The sequence below is a fragment of the Cyprinus carpio genome, chromosome A14 (assembly GCF_018340385.1).
Source record: "Cyprinus carpio isolate SPL01 chromosome A14, ASM1834038v1, whole genome shotgun sequence".
NCBI classification, from domain to species: domain Eukaryota; kingdom Metazoa; phylum Chordata; class Actinopteri; order Cypriniformes; family Cyprinidae; genus Cyprinus; species Cyprinus carpio.
In genome coordinates this window covers 2,201,330-2,219,744 of record NC_056585.1, presented here as the reverse complement: position 1 = coordinate 2,219,744, position 18,415 = coordinate 2,201,330, and the positions used below count along the sequence as shown (strand labels likewise).

Sequence of the window (18,415 nt, the reverse complement as noted above, 5' to 3'; positions counted from 1 at the left end):
GAAATGACTTTGGTTTTGTAGAATTCGAGTGACGCACTTTGTAAATTTGTAACCGCTGTGGGTGGGAGCAAAAGTGTAATAAAAGGACAAACTACACCTGAGAGTGATTGACTTCACAGTTAGCACATTGCTCTATACAAACAATCATGCTGGCACCGGTTGTTCTGGCAGTCTGTTTTGCAGGTAAGTCTTTAACTGATTTTGAACATCAAAGTCTGGTGTTTGAGCATGTTTTGTAAAAAAGTAAAAAAAAAAAAAAAATCGACGTTTTTTTTACTCCTTAATTTAAAGTCCAAGCTACAAATATTACATAGCAGGTACTTTATATGATGTGGTGAGTTATTTCTCTCTCTCTCTCTGGCTGTGTGTGTGTTTCACAGTTTTGGCAAGAGGAGCTGTTATCCCTGGTCGCTCTAAAGAGGTGCGTTGAAGATTAAAACCTATTCATGATGCTTTATTTAACCATTATATATGTATCTAATATATTTTCTGTGCTTCTGTTGGCAGCCAAATTGCTCTGAGTACTCCCTGCCCATTTGTACCCGGGAATTTAACCCTGTGTGTGGTACCGATGGAGTCACATACTCCAATGAATGCATGCTGTGCTTGTTAAATATGTAAGTTTAAATCGAGTGTTTAATTTTTACCATTTGTATGTTCATAATGTTCTTATTGGTGTCCTTTTGAAAAAATGTTTGACTGTATTGTCATAGGGAGGAGAAAGTCAACACATTCATCTCCAAGAAGGGAAACTGCTGAGACAAATCCACTCATTTATTTTCTGTATATGTGACATGAAGGCTGGAACCACATGCTGTTTTTTTTTTTTTTTTTTTCTTTTACTGGTTCTTGTCTTGAGAAATGTGGGTTGTGACCTTTTTAAAACCTTTTAATCCTTTAGTAAAACCTTGATATAGAAGTCACTGCTTTGTACTGTACTTTCTTTAATATAAATGGGTGCTATTCATTACAACTCGTGTAGATCCTGTGTATTTATGATATATATATATATATAATATTACACACTTGCAGTGCATTCAGGCTAACATTTTTTACGTAACGTGTTCCCTGGAAATGAAACCCACAACCTTTTGCGCTGCTACCAATGCTCTACCACTGACCCACAGAAACACGGAACATTATCAGGTTGATATGAACATAGTTCATGGTTAGCGTCTACTTTTGGAGAAATATGGTGTTAGAGAGTAGGGTGATTGATTGGTGTTCGAACTGAATGAACTTCTGTCCTGGGTCAAAAGTGACCTTTTTTGGCAACAGAATTCTGATTTATTGTAGCTATGTCAATATTCAATGTAGAAAAGAAGTTCAGTCTAATAATTAAAAAAAAAAAAAACTAAGACCCCTCATAGATGGGATAAATGTATTTATACAGCAATTGCAACTGTATATTTTGGGGCTGAAGTGGGTCACAGCAGGCATAATTTAATCTGCCTTTTATGCAGCATTTACACTGTTAAACGAGCAGCTGTGTAAAGACACCTTAATATATCCAAATTACGTTTGCTTTCATAAGCATTGCAATATATATTTATCACTCAGTTTAGAACTTTCTAATATGGCAATTTATATTAATTAAAATATTAATACATTAATATTTCTATAAATTAATGTATTATATACAATGTATATTACACAAATGTATAGTAATTTGTATTGATTTACAAAATTATTTTATCAAACCAGGGGTGTATTTCAGAAAGCAAGGTTAATTTACCATCATGTATATCCTAAACTTTCGGTTGATTAACCCAAACCTTTCTTACTTGAGGTATGCCAAAGCCTATAGAAAAAAAGGGACTTTGGGTATGCTGGTTCGAAAAACGCGTCCGGGAGTAAGTTCAGTCAACTCAGAAAATGTTCACGGTTAACACATACTCAAAACAGAGTGACGAATTGACGAGTCACGATGGAAACTGACGCTAAGAAAAGTGTGACATGCTGCTTCTTTCTTCTTTTGTTCTATGGTTATTTGCATACTTACTGCACATTATCACCTAATTGATGGTTGTGCAATCATTTTTCAAAATTGTTTTTTCATTTTATCTTTTAATCACTGAGAATAATAATTATATTGTTTGCTTGATGCTAATTATATAATAAAAAAAATTTATTTTTATATTAATAAATTATAGAAAATGCAGATCCACAATGTACGAGATGACAAAATATAATATATATTAGAATATCATAAACTTTACCTTGTTATAACAGTGTCTGATAACTATATTGTAATCATATATAATATTATATGGTCACATGTGCTGATAGCTCTAAAGTAAACTAACCCTGAAACATAACCTACTCCAGAGCAGATTATGTTCAGAAAGTAAGTTGCTATGGCTACTTAAATACCCTTAGAGTTACCTCCATTTTTGGAACCAAAATCTGAGTTTATCCACTTACTTACCTCACATAACCTGCTTTCTGGAATACCCCCCTGAAGGATCTAAGGATCATCAAATGCAAACAATGTTTTGCTTCAAGAGTGCAAGCATATACATTTGTGTTGTGTTTTACTTTCTTTCATTTATTCTTCATTTATTTATTTATAATCATTTATCATTTAATAATTTTGAAGTACTGATTTCATCCAACAACACTAGACTACATTGAATTTCACTGTATGGCCAAAACAAGTCAGCGTTTGTTTTTTGTAGCACAGAGGAATTCCTCTTGCCACATCATTAAATCTGTTAAACTGTTATCTTTCTGACACAAACAGTTGCCATATCTGATGGAGCAAGAGTGGTGAGTAAAAAAAAGGTTGTAAAATTGCTGTTTTTAGTTCCATCTTTTTTCTCTCCAGGTGCAAATAGCTCCCCCTCCCCCCCCCCCTTTTCTGTTATAAGCCTAATTGCAAGTACTATTCTAACATTTGCCCACTGAACTACTCACCCATGTGTGGAACCAATGAAATAACATATGGCAATGAATGTATGTTGTATTCTGCAATCAAGTTTAAATATGCATACATTTAGTATAGGTTTAAAAATGGATTGCTTAAAGATCTGTCTCCAGACCTTCAGACTTTAATCTCTGATATACAGTAATTTTAGGGCATCAAATACAAACATCTTAATCCGGAAGAAGGCCAATGTTAAATAAAACATCTGCAAGCGTGGCACAAGAATGGCATTATTAAGCTTGACAGACCTTTAGTCTTCAAACTTTATGTCTCAATCATTATGGCCTGAATCTTTAATGGATTAATACATAAATATTTCAAACTGAAGCGGTTCTGTTTGGTTCTGTTTTCTCCTTCAAATCTTGGAAAGACAAGAACTTGCAACTTTATAGCACTATACTAATAAATTGCAAGTCACTGTTTGTGCTACAAACATAAATGATACTTCATAAGCTTGTTAAAGAGAAACGTGGTATTGTTTTTCTTGTGGAGGTTGAAAATGGTAAAAAGCAGCATATTTAATTTAAAGGAGGGACCATATCCAGAGAGCAAATATCATAAATTATGTGGGCTCTTTTGACACCCCATGCAGGGAACAAGTGAAAAAATTATAATTTACCCACCAGAAATTGCGCACTGTACTCAGGCATTATTACTGATTTCAATTAATCCCAGGTGTGGTTTGTATGCAGTTGCTCATGGATAAAAAGTGCATGAGACACAGCAATTACAATGCAACTATCATGGTTATGGTTAAATAAGATAAGATACACATATAATGCCCAATTTAGACTACAAAGATGGCACAGAAGGGCTTTTGAAGTCTTTACATAGACTGTTAATGCTGCTCATAGGTAGGAAGTGGTTCAGAGCAGGCATAATTCAATCTGCCTTTTATGCAGAATTTACACTGTATTTTAAACGAGCAGCTGTGTAAAGATTCTATACATGTATGTATTATATATAATGTATATTACACAAATGTGATCATTTCTTATAATGTGTGGTTTCAAGGGATATTTGTGTTCATGAGTAAGAGATATGAGGGAATGTTTATGGAAATTCAAGGTTTATAGGAAGGTGATGTGAAGCAGTTTGGTATAACACTACTTGCTGGATTTGTGTTTGTCAGACAAAGTCTGAGCATTGAATCATCGCAAATAAGATTATTCAATAAACTCATCATCACTTTGTCTCCTGCTTCTGCTCTTCACTGGATTTGCTCAGTCAACTTCTTGGCTGGTAGAAACTATTAATACAGTTTTGAGGATACAAGACTTGTTGTAAATTGGTTTTAGGTATTAGACAACTTTGCTGACTAGTTTTTCTGTTACCAGAGAAAATGAATATTTTCTGACAGGATCTGGCATCCAGGGCTGATATTTCTGTTGTGGAAGCATGATCTAATAAACCTTAAAATCCTAAGCATGCAAAACTCAACTTTGCAGGTTGTTCCAAATGAATGCTTTTTGTCAAGTGAAGTGAACTTCAGTGAACACTGCGTAGGGACCCTATCAATCAGAACTCAGATAGTGTTTCTGTTGCTCTTGATGTGCAGAGATGTTTCAGAAACAGTATTTTAAACTATTTTTAAGCGTCCAGGTATCTTGCTGAGATATTTCAGACGGTGTGTGGTGTAAATGTGATGGGAATCAAATAAGTGAGTTATCACTTACTCAGAATGCTTGATTAATAAGCAGTTGTCACTCCTGTAAATAACTGACCTCTGTGTGAACGGAACATGATGAAACATTCAGAGGAGTTTTGCTCATAGTCTGTGCTATCTTTACCACAGTATATTCCAAAAAGAATGAACAGCTGCTGACCAATTTAGGAGTGTTTCTTAAACACAGATATTTACCTCACAAAATCATTTTCCAAAGCCAGAACTCAAAATTAGATCTTGCAGCATAAACCTTTTACACCCTTAAACTCTTGAGTTACTGTATGTGTGGATGTTTGTGGGAGGAGGAGAATGATGTTGTAACTAACTTTTTGGTTAGTGTGCATACCAGAACAATAGAAAACAAGAAAGTATGAATATTTAAATGTGAACATGGAAGTACGTTTAAACTTAAACTCTTGACATACTCAATTTACATCAGCTAGAGGTTTTTCTCTTTTACGCAACACATTTTGCAACATATGTTGTTCAATATCTCCAACTTGTAGCTGTTCCTAAGTGCACAACAAACTTATCAATAACGGTATTCAAAGACAGAACGGAAGAAACTCTTTGATCGATTAGTTCGATTTTAATTTGTTTTAATTTATGTTTAATAAATATATATAGTATTTATTCTTTTTTTATTTTTGTTTAAAAAATAGTTATGAATTGCCATTAGATTGTGTTGTATATCAGGAAAATACATCACGGACTGGTCTGACCTCTTCTAGTTCATTGAATTTCCCATTCTTTACATTAAACCTAGTGTTTTACAACTCTTGTGTTTTACAACACTTTAGAATACTGTTCCATCATTAATTAATAACTACACAAGAACACATGTGTAACACAATATTAGCACTCTAATAACTTCTACTAACTAACAAGAAATTCTGATTAATGAATTACTAAGTAATAGTGCTTAATCTAATGTGGTAGTTCACTAATAGTTAATCAGGAGCTACTATTTTTTCCGTAAGAACCACTAAGAACTACTGTAAACAGGTTCATAATTAAAATGAATAATGCATAATTAATTCTAAAGTGAAGGTCATGGTAACCCACTAATGACTCAAGTATTACTCAATTCTTCTAAAGGAATTACGTGGATCAGTATTCTAAAGCGAATAACACAATAACTCTCTAGTAATTACTGAAATCATTGTAAGCTTTTGAGGTTTTTGTAAGATTCTGGATAGTAATTATTTTTGCTAGATTTGGTAACACTTGAGTCATTACTAAATTGTAATGCCTACCTTGATGATTTAGTTGTTTATTCTTCTGATTGGGCAGAACATCTTGCTTTATTAAAACTCATCTTCGAGCGTTTGTCAGGTGCATCGTTAACTCTTAATTTGGTGAAATGTGAATTTGGGCAAGCCACCATCACCTATTTAGGTAAGGAGGTGGAACAGGGACAGGTTCGTCCTGTGGAGGCTAAGATCGCTGCCATCATTCTAAAAGTTACAGAGATCTTCACTTTAGAATACTGATCCAAATAATTAGTATTACCTTTAGAAGGATTTGATTATACTTGAGTCATTACTAGTGGGTTACCATGATCTTCACTTTAGAATTAATTATACTTTATGCATAATTCAAATTAATTATGAACCTTTAAAGTAGCTCTTAGTAGTTCTCCAGGATATATGGGGAAAAATAGTAGTTACTGATTAGCTAATAGTGGACTACCACTTTCAACTGAGTGCTATTACTTACTAAATTTTTAATCATAGTTTCTTGTTAGTTAATTGTAGTTATTAGAATGTTATTAGTGCATTAGTTATTTGTTCCTGTGTAGTTATTCATTAACGACAAAACAGTATTCTAAAGTGTTACCTACAACTCTTTTTTAGAAAAAGAGATATATTTATATCATTTATTATCATTTTTTTATTTATTCCAAATTTTTTTTTTTTTATTTTTTTTTTTACATTTTTGTGGGTGCTCAAACCACTACAGCTGTATAAAGTAGAGGATTATGGGTTGCTGTCCTTAGCATCACCGCCACTTGCAGATTTACTATTAGGCCTGGTTAGCTTTAAGTCTAAGGGATCTGACATACAGTGGAGGAAATATTTATTTGACCCCCGGCTGATTTTGTAAGTTTGCCCACTTGAAATGAAATGAAGGGTCTGTAATTTTATGGCAGGTTTATTTTAATGTATAGAGACAGAATACCAACCAAAAAAAATCAAGGAAAAAAAAACATTATATAAAGGTAAGAAATTGATTTGCATTTCAGTGAGTGAAATAAGTATTTGATCCCCAAGCCAAACATGACCTAGTACTTTGTGCAGAAACCCTTGTTGGCAAGCACAGAGGTAAGAAGTTTTTGGAAGTTGGTCACCAGGTTTGCACACATCTCAGGAGTGATTTTGGTCCGCTCCTATTTACAGATTCTCTCTAAATACCTAAAGGTTTCTTAGCTGTCATTTGGCAACTCAAAGTTTCAGCTCCCTCCACAGATTTTTTTTTATAGGATTGAGGTCTGGAGTCTGGCTAAGCCATTTCATGACATTAATGTGCTTCTTCTTGAGCCACTCTTTTGTTGCCTTGGCGGTATGTTTTAGGTTATTGTAATCCTTGAAGACTTATCCATGACCCATCTTCAGTTTTCTGGCTGAGGGAAGGAGGTTCTCATCTAAGATTTTACAGTACATGGCCCCGTTCATTGCGGTGAAGTCGTCCTGTACCCTTAGCAGAAAAACAGCCCCAAAGCATAATGTTTTCACCTCCGTGCTTGACTGTAGGGATGGTGTTCTTGGGTTCATAGTCAGCATTTCTCTCCCTCCAAACACGGTGAGTCAAGTTAATGCCAAAGAGCTCAATTTTGGTCTCATCTGACCACAGCACTTTCTCCCAAGCCTTCTCTGAATCATTAATAGGTTATTTGGCAAACTTTAAACGGGCCTGTACATGTGACGTCTTGATAGGGTGGCCATATGTGCCATTTATATGGGACACGTCCTGGCCATGATTTTTATATTGCCTCAAACTTCCAAAGTAATTTGATCAGTAACATGCAGGTATTGTACATAATCGACCAATCGTGGCGCTTTGTGTGTAAAAAGGTGAGGATGATCAAAGTGATGCAAATACGTGCACATGTTTGTTCGATTTGAAGCTGCACACCAAGCTGCATTGTATGACTCCGAAATACCATGAGAGCTATTTAAAAAGCATAAGGAGCCATCTGCTCTGCTCGCTATAGCTCTCGTGAAATAATGTCATACAACGATCGATCTGCACAGTGCAAACAGCCAAAACCTGGATATTTTAGGCAACGAAATCCTGGCAAGGGTGCGTCCCGTAAAAATGGCCCGTATGGTCACCCTACTTCTTGAGCAGGGGGACCTTGCAGATGCTCCAGGATTTCAGTCCATTGTGGCGTAGTGTGTTACCAATGTTTTGCTTGGTGACTGTGGTCCCAACTGCCTTAAGATTATTAACAAGCTCCTCCTGTGTAGTTTGGGGCTGATCCCTCACCTTTCTCATGATATTTCTCACCCCATGAGGCAAGATCTTACACGGAGCTCCAGACCGAGGCTGACTGATGGTTATTTTGTATTTCTTCCATTTCCGAATAATCGCACCAACAGGTGTCTCATTCTCACCAAGCTTCTTGCTGATGGTCTTGTAGCCCATTCAAACCTTGTGCAGATCTACAATCTTGTCTCTGACATCCTTTGACAGCTCTTTGATTATGCCCATGGTGGTGGGAGAGGTTGGAATGGAAGATACAGATTGTGTGAACAGGTGTCTTATACACCTAACAAGCTGACATTAGGAGTAACTTCTTAAAGTGACAGGACTAATCTGTGTTCCACTTGAAGGCACATTTTACAGTCAAAAACTGTAGAAACTCTGATATTCCCAGAAGTCCCTGTGTGCGACGCTCCACATTTGAAAATTTTGTTTTTTAATAGTTTTTTTGTTATCAGTTATGTACATTTGGGCTTCATGTTACATCTTCTGTTGAATTCTTGCTGGTTGGTGAATGACTCTGTGATCAAATAATATTACTGATGAGCTTTATTTTCACTCACTTGGAATGTAAATCATTTCTAACCTTTATATTTTCTTGTTTGTGTAGTTTTATACTGTCAAAATGTACAGTTTTTTTTTTGTTTTACCAGATTTTCTGGATTTTTTGGTTGATATTCTGTCTCTATCCGTTAAAATAAACCATAAAAATTACAGACCCTTAATTTCTTTGTAAGTGGGCAAACTTACAAAATCAGCAGGGGATCAAAGATCAAATAAATATTTCCCCCACTGTAGGTGAATCAGCCAGTGGAGGCACAAAAGGCTCAGCTCTCTTCCTTAAGCATCAGGGGAAGAGGTGCTTTATAACCTTCAATGCTCTTTTGAGGTAATAACAGATCATTTCCTTTTATAGACTCTGTGAGAGGCACAAAAGGCTCCACTATGTCTACACCACTGCAGAGGAAGGGTGGTTTCATAGCCTTCTGTGTTCTCTGGAAAATTGACTGGATCTTCCTCCAACTTACACGTTTTTCTACACTGAAGAAAAGCAAATCATAATAACAATAATAACCCTTACCAAAGATAAAATGAAAAAAAAAAAACTTTTTATTTTTATCAATTACAGATAATGTTCTGCATAAATGTCTCAATTTCTAATGTAATTTCAACCTCACTTGTTGAGCTCTTCATCATTACATTGTCCTCAGTGATAGACATGATGTCCAGTGTAGTGATATTGGTTCTAGTCTTGTGTAGAACTGGCTCGACAGGCACTTCAGCTGACAACACAAAGTATGAACACACTGGGATGATGTCCAAACTACCCACATATTCTGGATTGTGACAAGGCTTTCAAAACAGATGCAGATCTCCTAATAAGTACCCTGTCGATTCGTCTGTCGAGTTGAGAACCCCTCTGTGGCACTCTGTCTCTTCTGTGCTATGGTCACAGTCAAGTCAAGTCAAGTCACCTTTATTTGTATAGCACTCTATACAACAATACTGGTTGTGTCAAAGCAGCTTTACAGTGTCAAACTGGAAAATAGTTTGTTAATAACCCAAGAAGACAATAACAGAGTGATTTTCCAGCTAAAGTCAGTTCATTGATGATTCAGTGATGTCATCATGCAGTTCAGCTCTCTTCCAATAGTGTCTGTGCAATCAGGCAAGGAACAAAAACATTTGTGACAGATATGGAGAAAAAAACCTTGGGAGAAACCAGGCTCAGTCGGGAGGGCAGTTCTCTTCTGGTCAGACGAAACCAGTATGGCTTGGTTTAATTCCAGGCTGCAACACAGGTGAAGAGGACTTGTCTGGTTCCCGTGGTCTTGTGATCGCTTCAGCTTCATTTGAATACAAAATATTGTATGGCATTTCCGTCACCGGTTTTGATGTTGTTTGTTGTTGTGTTGCATTAAAAGTGATGCAAGATAATATTTTTAGTTTGTTTTTGTGTGGAGTGTGTGTGAAGTATGTGTATAGTTTTGGTTTGTAGTTGTGTTTTGTTAAAAGTGAATATGTGGTTTGAATCAGATGTGAAAAAATCCGATTTCATGTTGTTGTTGTTGTTGTTTTTTGCTGTCCCGACTTTCAAAAACCCATCTGGTTAATATCTGGATATGCAAAATTGGATTTTCGCTGACAGGCTTAACCAACACAATAGGTGCCCCTTTGGTGCTTGGAACCTTAATTTATACAAATATTAAATAAAATAAAGCCTATTTCAGTGAATGGATTTAAAAGATTTGATTAAATATATATATATATATATATATATATATATATATATTTATAACATAGCCTATTAATAATAACAAATTATTGAAACTTCATCTATACATCTATTAATGAAAATTGAGCCTAAGTTTCATCACATACTGGTGAAGGCCACAATATATATATTGTGGCCATGACAACATAACCCCACCATATAGATTGGTACAGGAGCTGTGTGGAGTTACATATGCTTTAATTTCAGATCCAATTTGAGCTTTAGATGCTTTTTGATGTGATTTATTCCACTCAAAACTTTTAGCGCAAAAAAGAAAATAGATGTAATGAAGACCAAGACCCAGTAAAATATCTTCACAAGATATAGTGATAGGGACATTACATAGGCCTTGGGGACCTTTATACAGGTCCTTCTCAAAAAATTAGCATATTGTGAAAAAGTTCATTATTTTCCATAATGTAATGATAAAAATTAAACTTTCAAATATTTTAGATTCATTGCACACCAACTGAAATATTTCAGGTCTTTTATTGTTTTAATACTGATGATTTTTGGCATACAGCTCATGAAAACCCAAAATTCCTATCTCAAAAAAATTAGCATATCATGAAAAGGTTCTCTAAACGAGCTATTAACCCTAATCATCTGAATCAACTAATTAACTCTAAACACCTGCAAAAGATTCCTGAGGCTTTTAAAAACTCCCAGCCTGGTTCATTACTCAAAACCGCAATCATGGGTAAGACTGCCGACCTGACTGCTGTCCAGAAGGCCATCATTGACACCCTCAAGCGAGAGGGTAAGACACAGAAAGAAATTTCTGAACGAATAGGCTGTTCCCAGAGTGCTGTATCAAGGCACCTCAGTGGGAAGTCTGTGGGAAGGAAAAAGTGTGGCAAAAAACGCTGCACAACGAGAAGAGGTGACCGGACCCTGAGGAAGATTGTGGAGAAGGACCGATTCCAGACCTTGGGGGACCTGCGGAAGCAGTGGACTGAGTCTGGAGTAGAAACATCCAGAGCCACCGTGCACAGGCGTGTGCTTTTGAACCAGAAACAGCAGCAGAAGCGCCTGACCTGGGCTACAGAGAAGCAGCACTGGACTGTTGCTCAGTGGTCCAAAGTACTTTTTTCGGATGAAAGCAAATTTTGCATGTCATTCGGAAATCAAGGTGCCAGAGTCTGGAGGAAGACGGGGGAGAAGGAAATGCCAAAATGCCTGAAGTCCAGTGTCAAGTACCCACAGTCAGTGATGGTCTGGGTGCCATGTCAGCTGCTGGTGTTGGTCCACTGTGTTTTTATCAAGGGCAGGGTCAATGCAGCTAGCTATCAGGAGATTTTGGAGCACTTCATGCTTCCATCTGCTGAAAAGCTTTATGGAGATGAAGATTTCGTTTTTTCAGCACGACCTGGCACCTGCTCACAGTGCCAAAACCACTGGTAAATGGTTTACTGACCATGGTATTACTGTGCTCAATTGGCCTGCCAACTCTCCTGACCTGAACCCCATAGAGAATCTGTGGGATATTGTGAAGAGAAAGTTGAGAGACGCAAGACCCAACACTCTGGATGAGCTTAAGGCCGCTATCGAACGCATCCTGGGCCTCCATAACACCTCAGCAGTGCCACAGGCTGATTGCCTCCATGCCACGCCGCATTGAAGCAGTCATTTCTGCAAAAGGATTCCCGACCAAATATTGAGTGCATAACTGAACATGATTATTTGAAGGTTGACTTTTTTTTTTATTAAAAACACTTTTCTTTTATTGGTCGGATGAAATATGCTAATTTTTTTGAGATAGGAATTTTGGGTTTTCATGAGCTGTATGCCAAAATCATCAGTATTAAAACAATAAAAGACCTGAAATATTTCAGTTGGTGTGCAATGAATCTAAAATATATGAAAGTTTAATTTTTATCATTACATTATGGAATATAAAAGACCTGAAATATTTCAGTTGGTGTGCAGAAGGACCTGTATATATATATATATATATATATATATATATATATATATATATATATATATATATATATATATATACACACTCCCCGTCCAAAAAAAAAGTCACCACCTGGATTTAACTAAGCAAATATTTAAGATCCTCCCATTGGATAATTACTGCATGGATGATTATGTTATGTACCCAAAGAATGAGGTCAGATGATTACCTGAATATACTGAATGACCAGGTTATTCCATCAATTAATTTTTTTTTCTGTTGTGACAGGGGTATTTTAAGATGTGAATGTCAGGATTCATCGGGCTCAAATTGTGAAAGAGTGGTTCAGTGAGCATGCAACATCATTTTCATACATGGATTGGCCACCACAGAGTCCAGAGTCAGACCTTTACCCCGATGAGAATCTTAGGGATGTGCTGGAGAAGAGTTTGTGCAGCGGTCCGACTCTCCCATCATCAATACAAGATCCTGACGAAAAATTAATGCAACTCTGGACGGGAATAAATGTTGTGACATTGCAGAAGCTTATCGAAATGATACCACAGTGAATGCATGCCATAATCAAAGCTAAAGGCAGTCCAACAAATTATTGTGTGTGTGTCTTTTTTTTGTACAGGCAGTGTATGCCTATATGGTTTCCTTAATCTGAGCGGTAAAAGACTTGGTTACTTTTCCTAAGTTTGCCACCTGAACGCACAAAAAAGTTGGACTTGATTCATCAATGTTAAGTGTTTGAAAAAAACCCTCCTTATTTGGTCCTTTGTGGACAAAAGTGGGCAGCCATAGGAAATTAATGGATGAGACTTTAATTAAGAGCAATTTATTTATTTGTCCAATGAAAATCAATAAATCCAACAAAATGCAGATCATACATGCACATAAATCTCAGTTTGGGGCACACACACATCCATAAACAAAGCGTTGAATGAGCCTATAACAGATTTTTTTATTTTTTTTATTTTGTCAGATAAAAAACAGTCACTCACACATACACAAACAAAGAACTGAATGTGCAAATAACTGAATTTTTTTTTTGTCAAAGTCAGGTCAAAGTCCAGCTCCAAGATTTGTTGATGATTCCAAACAAAACATGTCTGAAACATGCTTCTTGCAAGGTTTATTGTTGATTCCTACCTATTTGGTAAAATTTTGTACCATTTTACTTTTTTTGAGTTATTGAAATTTAATGTTTTTGTTGTTTAGAAATAAAGGATTACTTTGTCTCCTAGTTTGTCTTTTCCTTATACTGTAGCATGGTCAGATTTGTCAGTAAGAATATTTTGGCATCTTTGTATAGTATCACCCAACACAAATGTTTTTTTTTTTTTTTTCTACGATTTTAATTTGTGATCAAATCTAAAACTTAAGAGGTTAAGTTTGTTACAACATTGGTTTAGATTTCAGCCTATGCAGTCTGCGAGTAGGCCTTCTACAGTCATTTCGTGGCCATTGATATTTCATGTTATTGCTATTTTTATACCAACATATCTCATCAGATTAGTATAAAACATTTCGTGGTTTTGGCAGTTTCAACCTACTGGAAAGTAATTTTGTCTTTTTAAAGGTAAATAAATTCAAAAATACAAACAAAAAAAAAAATCACAAAAGAAATGCATAAATTGATTGTTTTTACTTAAGTGAAGATAGTGTTATGACATTTATAAAAAAATAAATAAAAGAAAATGGTAGGAATCACACCCGAGACATTTTTGCCCAAATTTGTCATGAAGGACCCATTTAGGGCTGCTCTATGAAGGATGATTGAGGGTTAAGTCACAGGGTGTTTTAAAAAAAAAAAAAAAAAAAAAAAAATAATATATATATATATATATATATATATATATATATATATATATATATATATATATATAGATATAAAAAAAAAATATATATATTATAAAATATATATATATATATATATATATATATATATATATATATCTATATATAGTACTTTTATCAACTTTATCACTATATATATATGTATATATATATGTATATATATATATATATATATATATATATATATATATATATATATATATATATATATATATATAGTTATATAGTTGATAACTGGTCTCTATCCATCATGGCTCCTAATCAGTATGAAAGAAAGTACTGACAGATGAGAATGTCAGAGATTGCAGATTTCTGTATAAAATACCTAATAAGCTCACTCAAGTCTTTTCAAGTTTGCAATTAAAAAAGTCATTTGTTTTTGTCAGTTTATGTCAAAAGAAAATATTATTGAGATCTTCAATATTCACTTTTACAACAAGCCAAATGTTTTTCGAGCTTTACCAATCTGACTTCTGTTACCAATTTTAAGGATTAGATGCAAACTTGTGAAACTGTGTAATGTGAGTTAAATTGTGTGATGTGACTGATCTAGGTATATGTGAATATTTTCATCTCTTGCTGTGTATCTTTGTGTAAGTGAGTTGATTATCATTTACTCTTACTACTTGATTAGCACCAGAGACCATGTTTTAGTTTTTCATTTATTTCTTTGGCTTTAATATTAATGTTTTATGCATAAAGATGTTTAAGAGAATCATTCATCTAAAGTATTAATCAAAACATTTTAGCATATTACCCTCAGTATACAGTTAGGAAAAGGTCACAGATGTTTAAACTTTGACTTTAGAGAAAATGAAGAGTAATGTGGTGTCGATAACCAATATTTAAATCTTTCTGTGTTACCAATACAGGGCAACAAAGATTATGCAAGTTGTCACAGAACATTAATTTCTGAATAAATTCAAAATAATTCATCCAAATGTGTTTGATATCTGAGCTGCATCAGAGAGCTGTGGGTGAGGCTCTTCAACTCCAGTGCTGGAGTGTTAGTTTTAAACCTAATTAAACACATCTGTCTGTAATTTGCAATAACTCAAGTAATTATCTTGTTAAAGTGCTTTTGGTTAGGGTTAGTGAACAACTCAGCTGAACAATGGGCCTCCATTTCCCTTTGTAGAGTATTTCCAGTTTCCCATTGTAGGAAATGCAAAATGTAATCAAAATCCATTATTTCTATTAACAAATACATTGGTGCATGACCTTCAGAACTGTGGCTGGTTTTTATTGACAATAATATGAAACTCAAATTCAACTGTAACCAGTTTAAATCATGGTGTCAACCAAAGGAAATAATTTTGTCTGGTCACTGCCATTTTTACATGTTACATTTGACAGAAGACTAACAGTGATGATAAATGGATGGTAGTATATGATCCTCTACATGAGTACTTGATTTTATGTAAATAGTTTGTTATAATTTCTCTCATCATCACCACTGGCACTTCTTATGCTACTATTAAGTATAATGCACCCTGATGAACAGCTGTGATACTCATTGGATTGAACATTTAGTTGCATTTAAAATGGGATTGATCGAAATTTCTACATTAATTATGCAACACTATTCATTTTGTGTACAGTCCAGAAAGAAAAAAGATTACTGTACAGAATAAACCTGTTTAATCTGTTTAAACATTTTCTAAGAAGAAAATGACAGATTCTCCATGTCATAAATTGCAAATCAAACAAACAAACCAAGAAACAGAAGCCATCTTCTTGGGGGGGCATGAAATACAATACAATACCATATCACTCTATTATAAAAACAAATTATTTTTGTTCTTACTTAAAATGCAGTCCTCAAGATCCACATCTGAAATCACTTCAATCAGAGGGACAGATGTGTTTTTAGTGCTGAGTTTACCTCTAGTTACAAGTGCAACAGATCTCCAAACCCTTCAACTGTCATAATGCAAATCTTTCTTCACTTGCAATCTGACGAACAATAGCTTTTACTCCTTTAAAATAACATAAAAACATATTTATAGACCTGTGTATTATTTACTTACACAATAAAAAATGTTTTCCTTCGCATCTTGAGGTCCCTCTTAATTATTTCTTCATACTCATGCAATACATCTCAGATATGATTGTCTAATTCATTAGGTGCTGCTTGAGGAACGATAAACAATGTTAAAGGCACTAGAAATATCAGATCAAAACTGAGATTAATTCTCAAACCATGAATCATCTTCAGCTTCAGATGATCTGTTTTTAAAATATGAGGTGAGAGAAATATGGACAAGAGCTTAAAGCTACACAGATCAAAGCTACATAAACGATCTTAAATATGAGTTTAGTCCAGATATTAAACCACAGCTACCAAAGTTTTGCACTGAATCATTTGACAGAAAATGTTTTAGTCCCTTTATGGTCTGTAGGTTTTTATGACGTCCTTTATGGGTCTCCGACAGATCGGACAGCACGCATTGATCTGTCTCTTGAGCCTCAGTCCACAGTCATTACACAAACACATATGTCCACACGTATAGATGACGGTGTCCACCTCCTGATCGAAGCACACTGTGCACTCACTGCTCTTGCTGCTCAGGGCTGCGTCTGATGAGGAAACACTCAGTGAGACAGGTGGACTGAGAGGAGAGCTGGGAGCCGTCACTGAAAATAACACATGAAACAACATCAGAAATCTCCCTAAGTGAAAAAAAAAGTCTAAATCATATAGAGTACAAGAAAGTTTTTCTGAATGTTAAAACAACAATTTTTAAGTGACCTTAACCCTGTATGAGCAATAGTAACAGCAATGCTTTAGCAAATACCACTAATTACACTTTACAGAATGCAATGTCTATGTCTGAGTAGATGTTGCCAAAATTTGCTTGCAAAACATGTTGTGAAACCTAGCATGGGATGTTAGAAGTTAAAAAGAAACTTCTACAGCTCTATTAAAGTTGCAATGAAACAGAAGTAGTGACCGATTTTTCCTTCTGAGTTGTGATGTACAGCACCATCAAGTGTAACAGATTATTGAAAAAAAAAACATGTAGGGTGGGACTTGTTTCTGTGTGTACTGGTTGTTTAATGAAAGTGAGATGTGGGCGTGGCACTCAAATTGTAAGTTTTTTTAGGCTGACTTTAATCGGTCATTTCATGATATTAGCTTTAGCGTTTTGTTTCTTGCAGCGGTTCAGACATGAATGCAAGCTGATGAATAAGCTTGTTGAGACTCACCTAGAGAGGATTCAGACGCTGATGAGGATTTGTTGACAGTGAAAGCCAGATCAGAGTCACTGTCATCAGGCGTTGATACCTGAGACACTGAAGGGGAGGTGGGAGGGCTGGCCTGAACAGTTCCTTATGGACAAAAAGAACATCATTTACTATAATGGACAACTGCCTTTATTAAAACAATCACTGACACAAATCACCTTCAACTAACAATGACAAAATAGATTTTCAACAAAATATTAAAGAATGTATAGATAAACTATATCACATGTACATTATGCTGTATTTAACACAGTTTGGATGCTGAATGCTGATTGGTCAATACAACATTCCTGCTGTGCTAAAAAGCACAATATAACATCAGCTATGTTTTTTTTTTTTTTTTTTTTTGGCCACTCCCTGTACTGACAACATAGCATGGCCTCTTGTGCCTTATGACTTAAATAAATGTTGGCAGCATATTCAATTTTACATTCCAGGCAGGAATACCACATTCTGATTTTGATACAGGAATATTAATACATTAATATGTGCAAAACTTTTCAACTGTCTAGTGGTGTAGGTTTTAATTTTCACACATGTAATGCTAGGAGTTCATTTGATATAATCATGTGAATTAAAATAAGAGGAACAGTAAAAACTGTTTCATTATTGCATTTTATTTCAGTATGCCATGCTGCTCTTAATCATAACTGGACTCAAGGGGAATTATTTTGGAACACTGACAAAATAAAAGTTTCATTTTTATTTTTATGAAATAAAGTTGATTGTAGGACCTATTTGAATGTATTAGTTATGGAACGAGGATCCTTAAGAGAAAAACATAATGTGATCTATTTTTTATAACTCACTGTTGCTAACATATGCACAACAGGGTCATTCTACAGTTGCACTAAAAATAGAAAAATCCCATAAATGTAATATGTAAATGACCTTCCTAAAAGTAATTTACTATGATCAGATATATAGCCCCAGTCAAAGGTTTGGACACTGAATTTGTTTCTCATGAATGTGTTTTTGAGAGAGAGAGAAAAAAAGTTGAATAAGAGAATGAACAATATGAGCACAGCTGAAATCCAGCTTCTTTGT

General features: G+C 35.0%; 2 protein-coding genes across 3 annotated transcripts in view; one reads left to right on the top strand and one right to left on the bottom strand.

The window, feature by feature from the left end:
- Window positions 1-37: 37 nt before the first annotated feature.
- LOC122147391 (trypsin inhibitor ClTI-1-like) lies at window positions 38-923 on the top strand. Its single transcript, XM_042769705.1, has 4 exons — window positions 38-183; window positions 381-421; window positions 508-617; window positions 714-923. Exons 1-4 carry the CDS (start codon window positions 147-149, stop codon window positions 757-759), a joined length of 234 nt encoding a protein of 77 aa, XP_042625639.1. The 5' UTR covers window positions 38-146; the 3' UTR covers window positions 760-923.
- A 14,418-nt stretch (window positions 924-15,341) lies between these two features.
- LOC109075005 (E3 ubiquitin-protein ligase NEURL1B-like) overlaps window positions 15,342-18,415 on the bottom strand; it is a 38,634-nt gene continuing 35,560 nt past the window's right edge. For both annotated transcript variants that reach the window (XM_042769703.1, XM_019090989.2), the window contains exons 4-5: window positions 17,330-17,452; window positions 15,342-16,756 (exon numbers count right to left, since the gene is read on the bottom strand). In XM_042769703.1, the coding sequence (XP_042625637.1) occupies window positions 16,509-16,756; window positions 17,330-17,452 (371 nt within the window). In that variant the 3' untranslated portion in view covers window positions 15,342-16,508. The remainder of the gene's footprint in view (window positions 16,757-17,329; window positions 17,453-18,415) is intronic.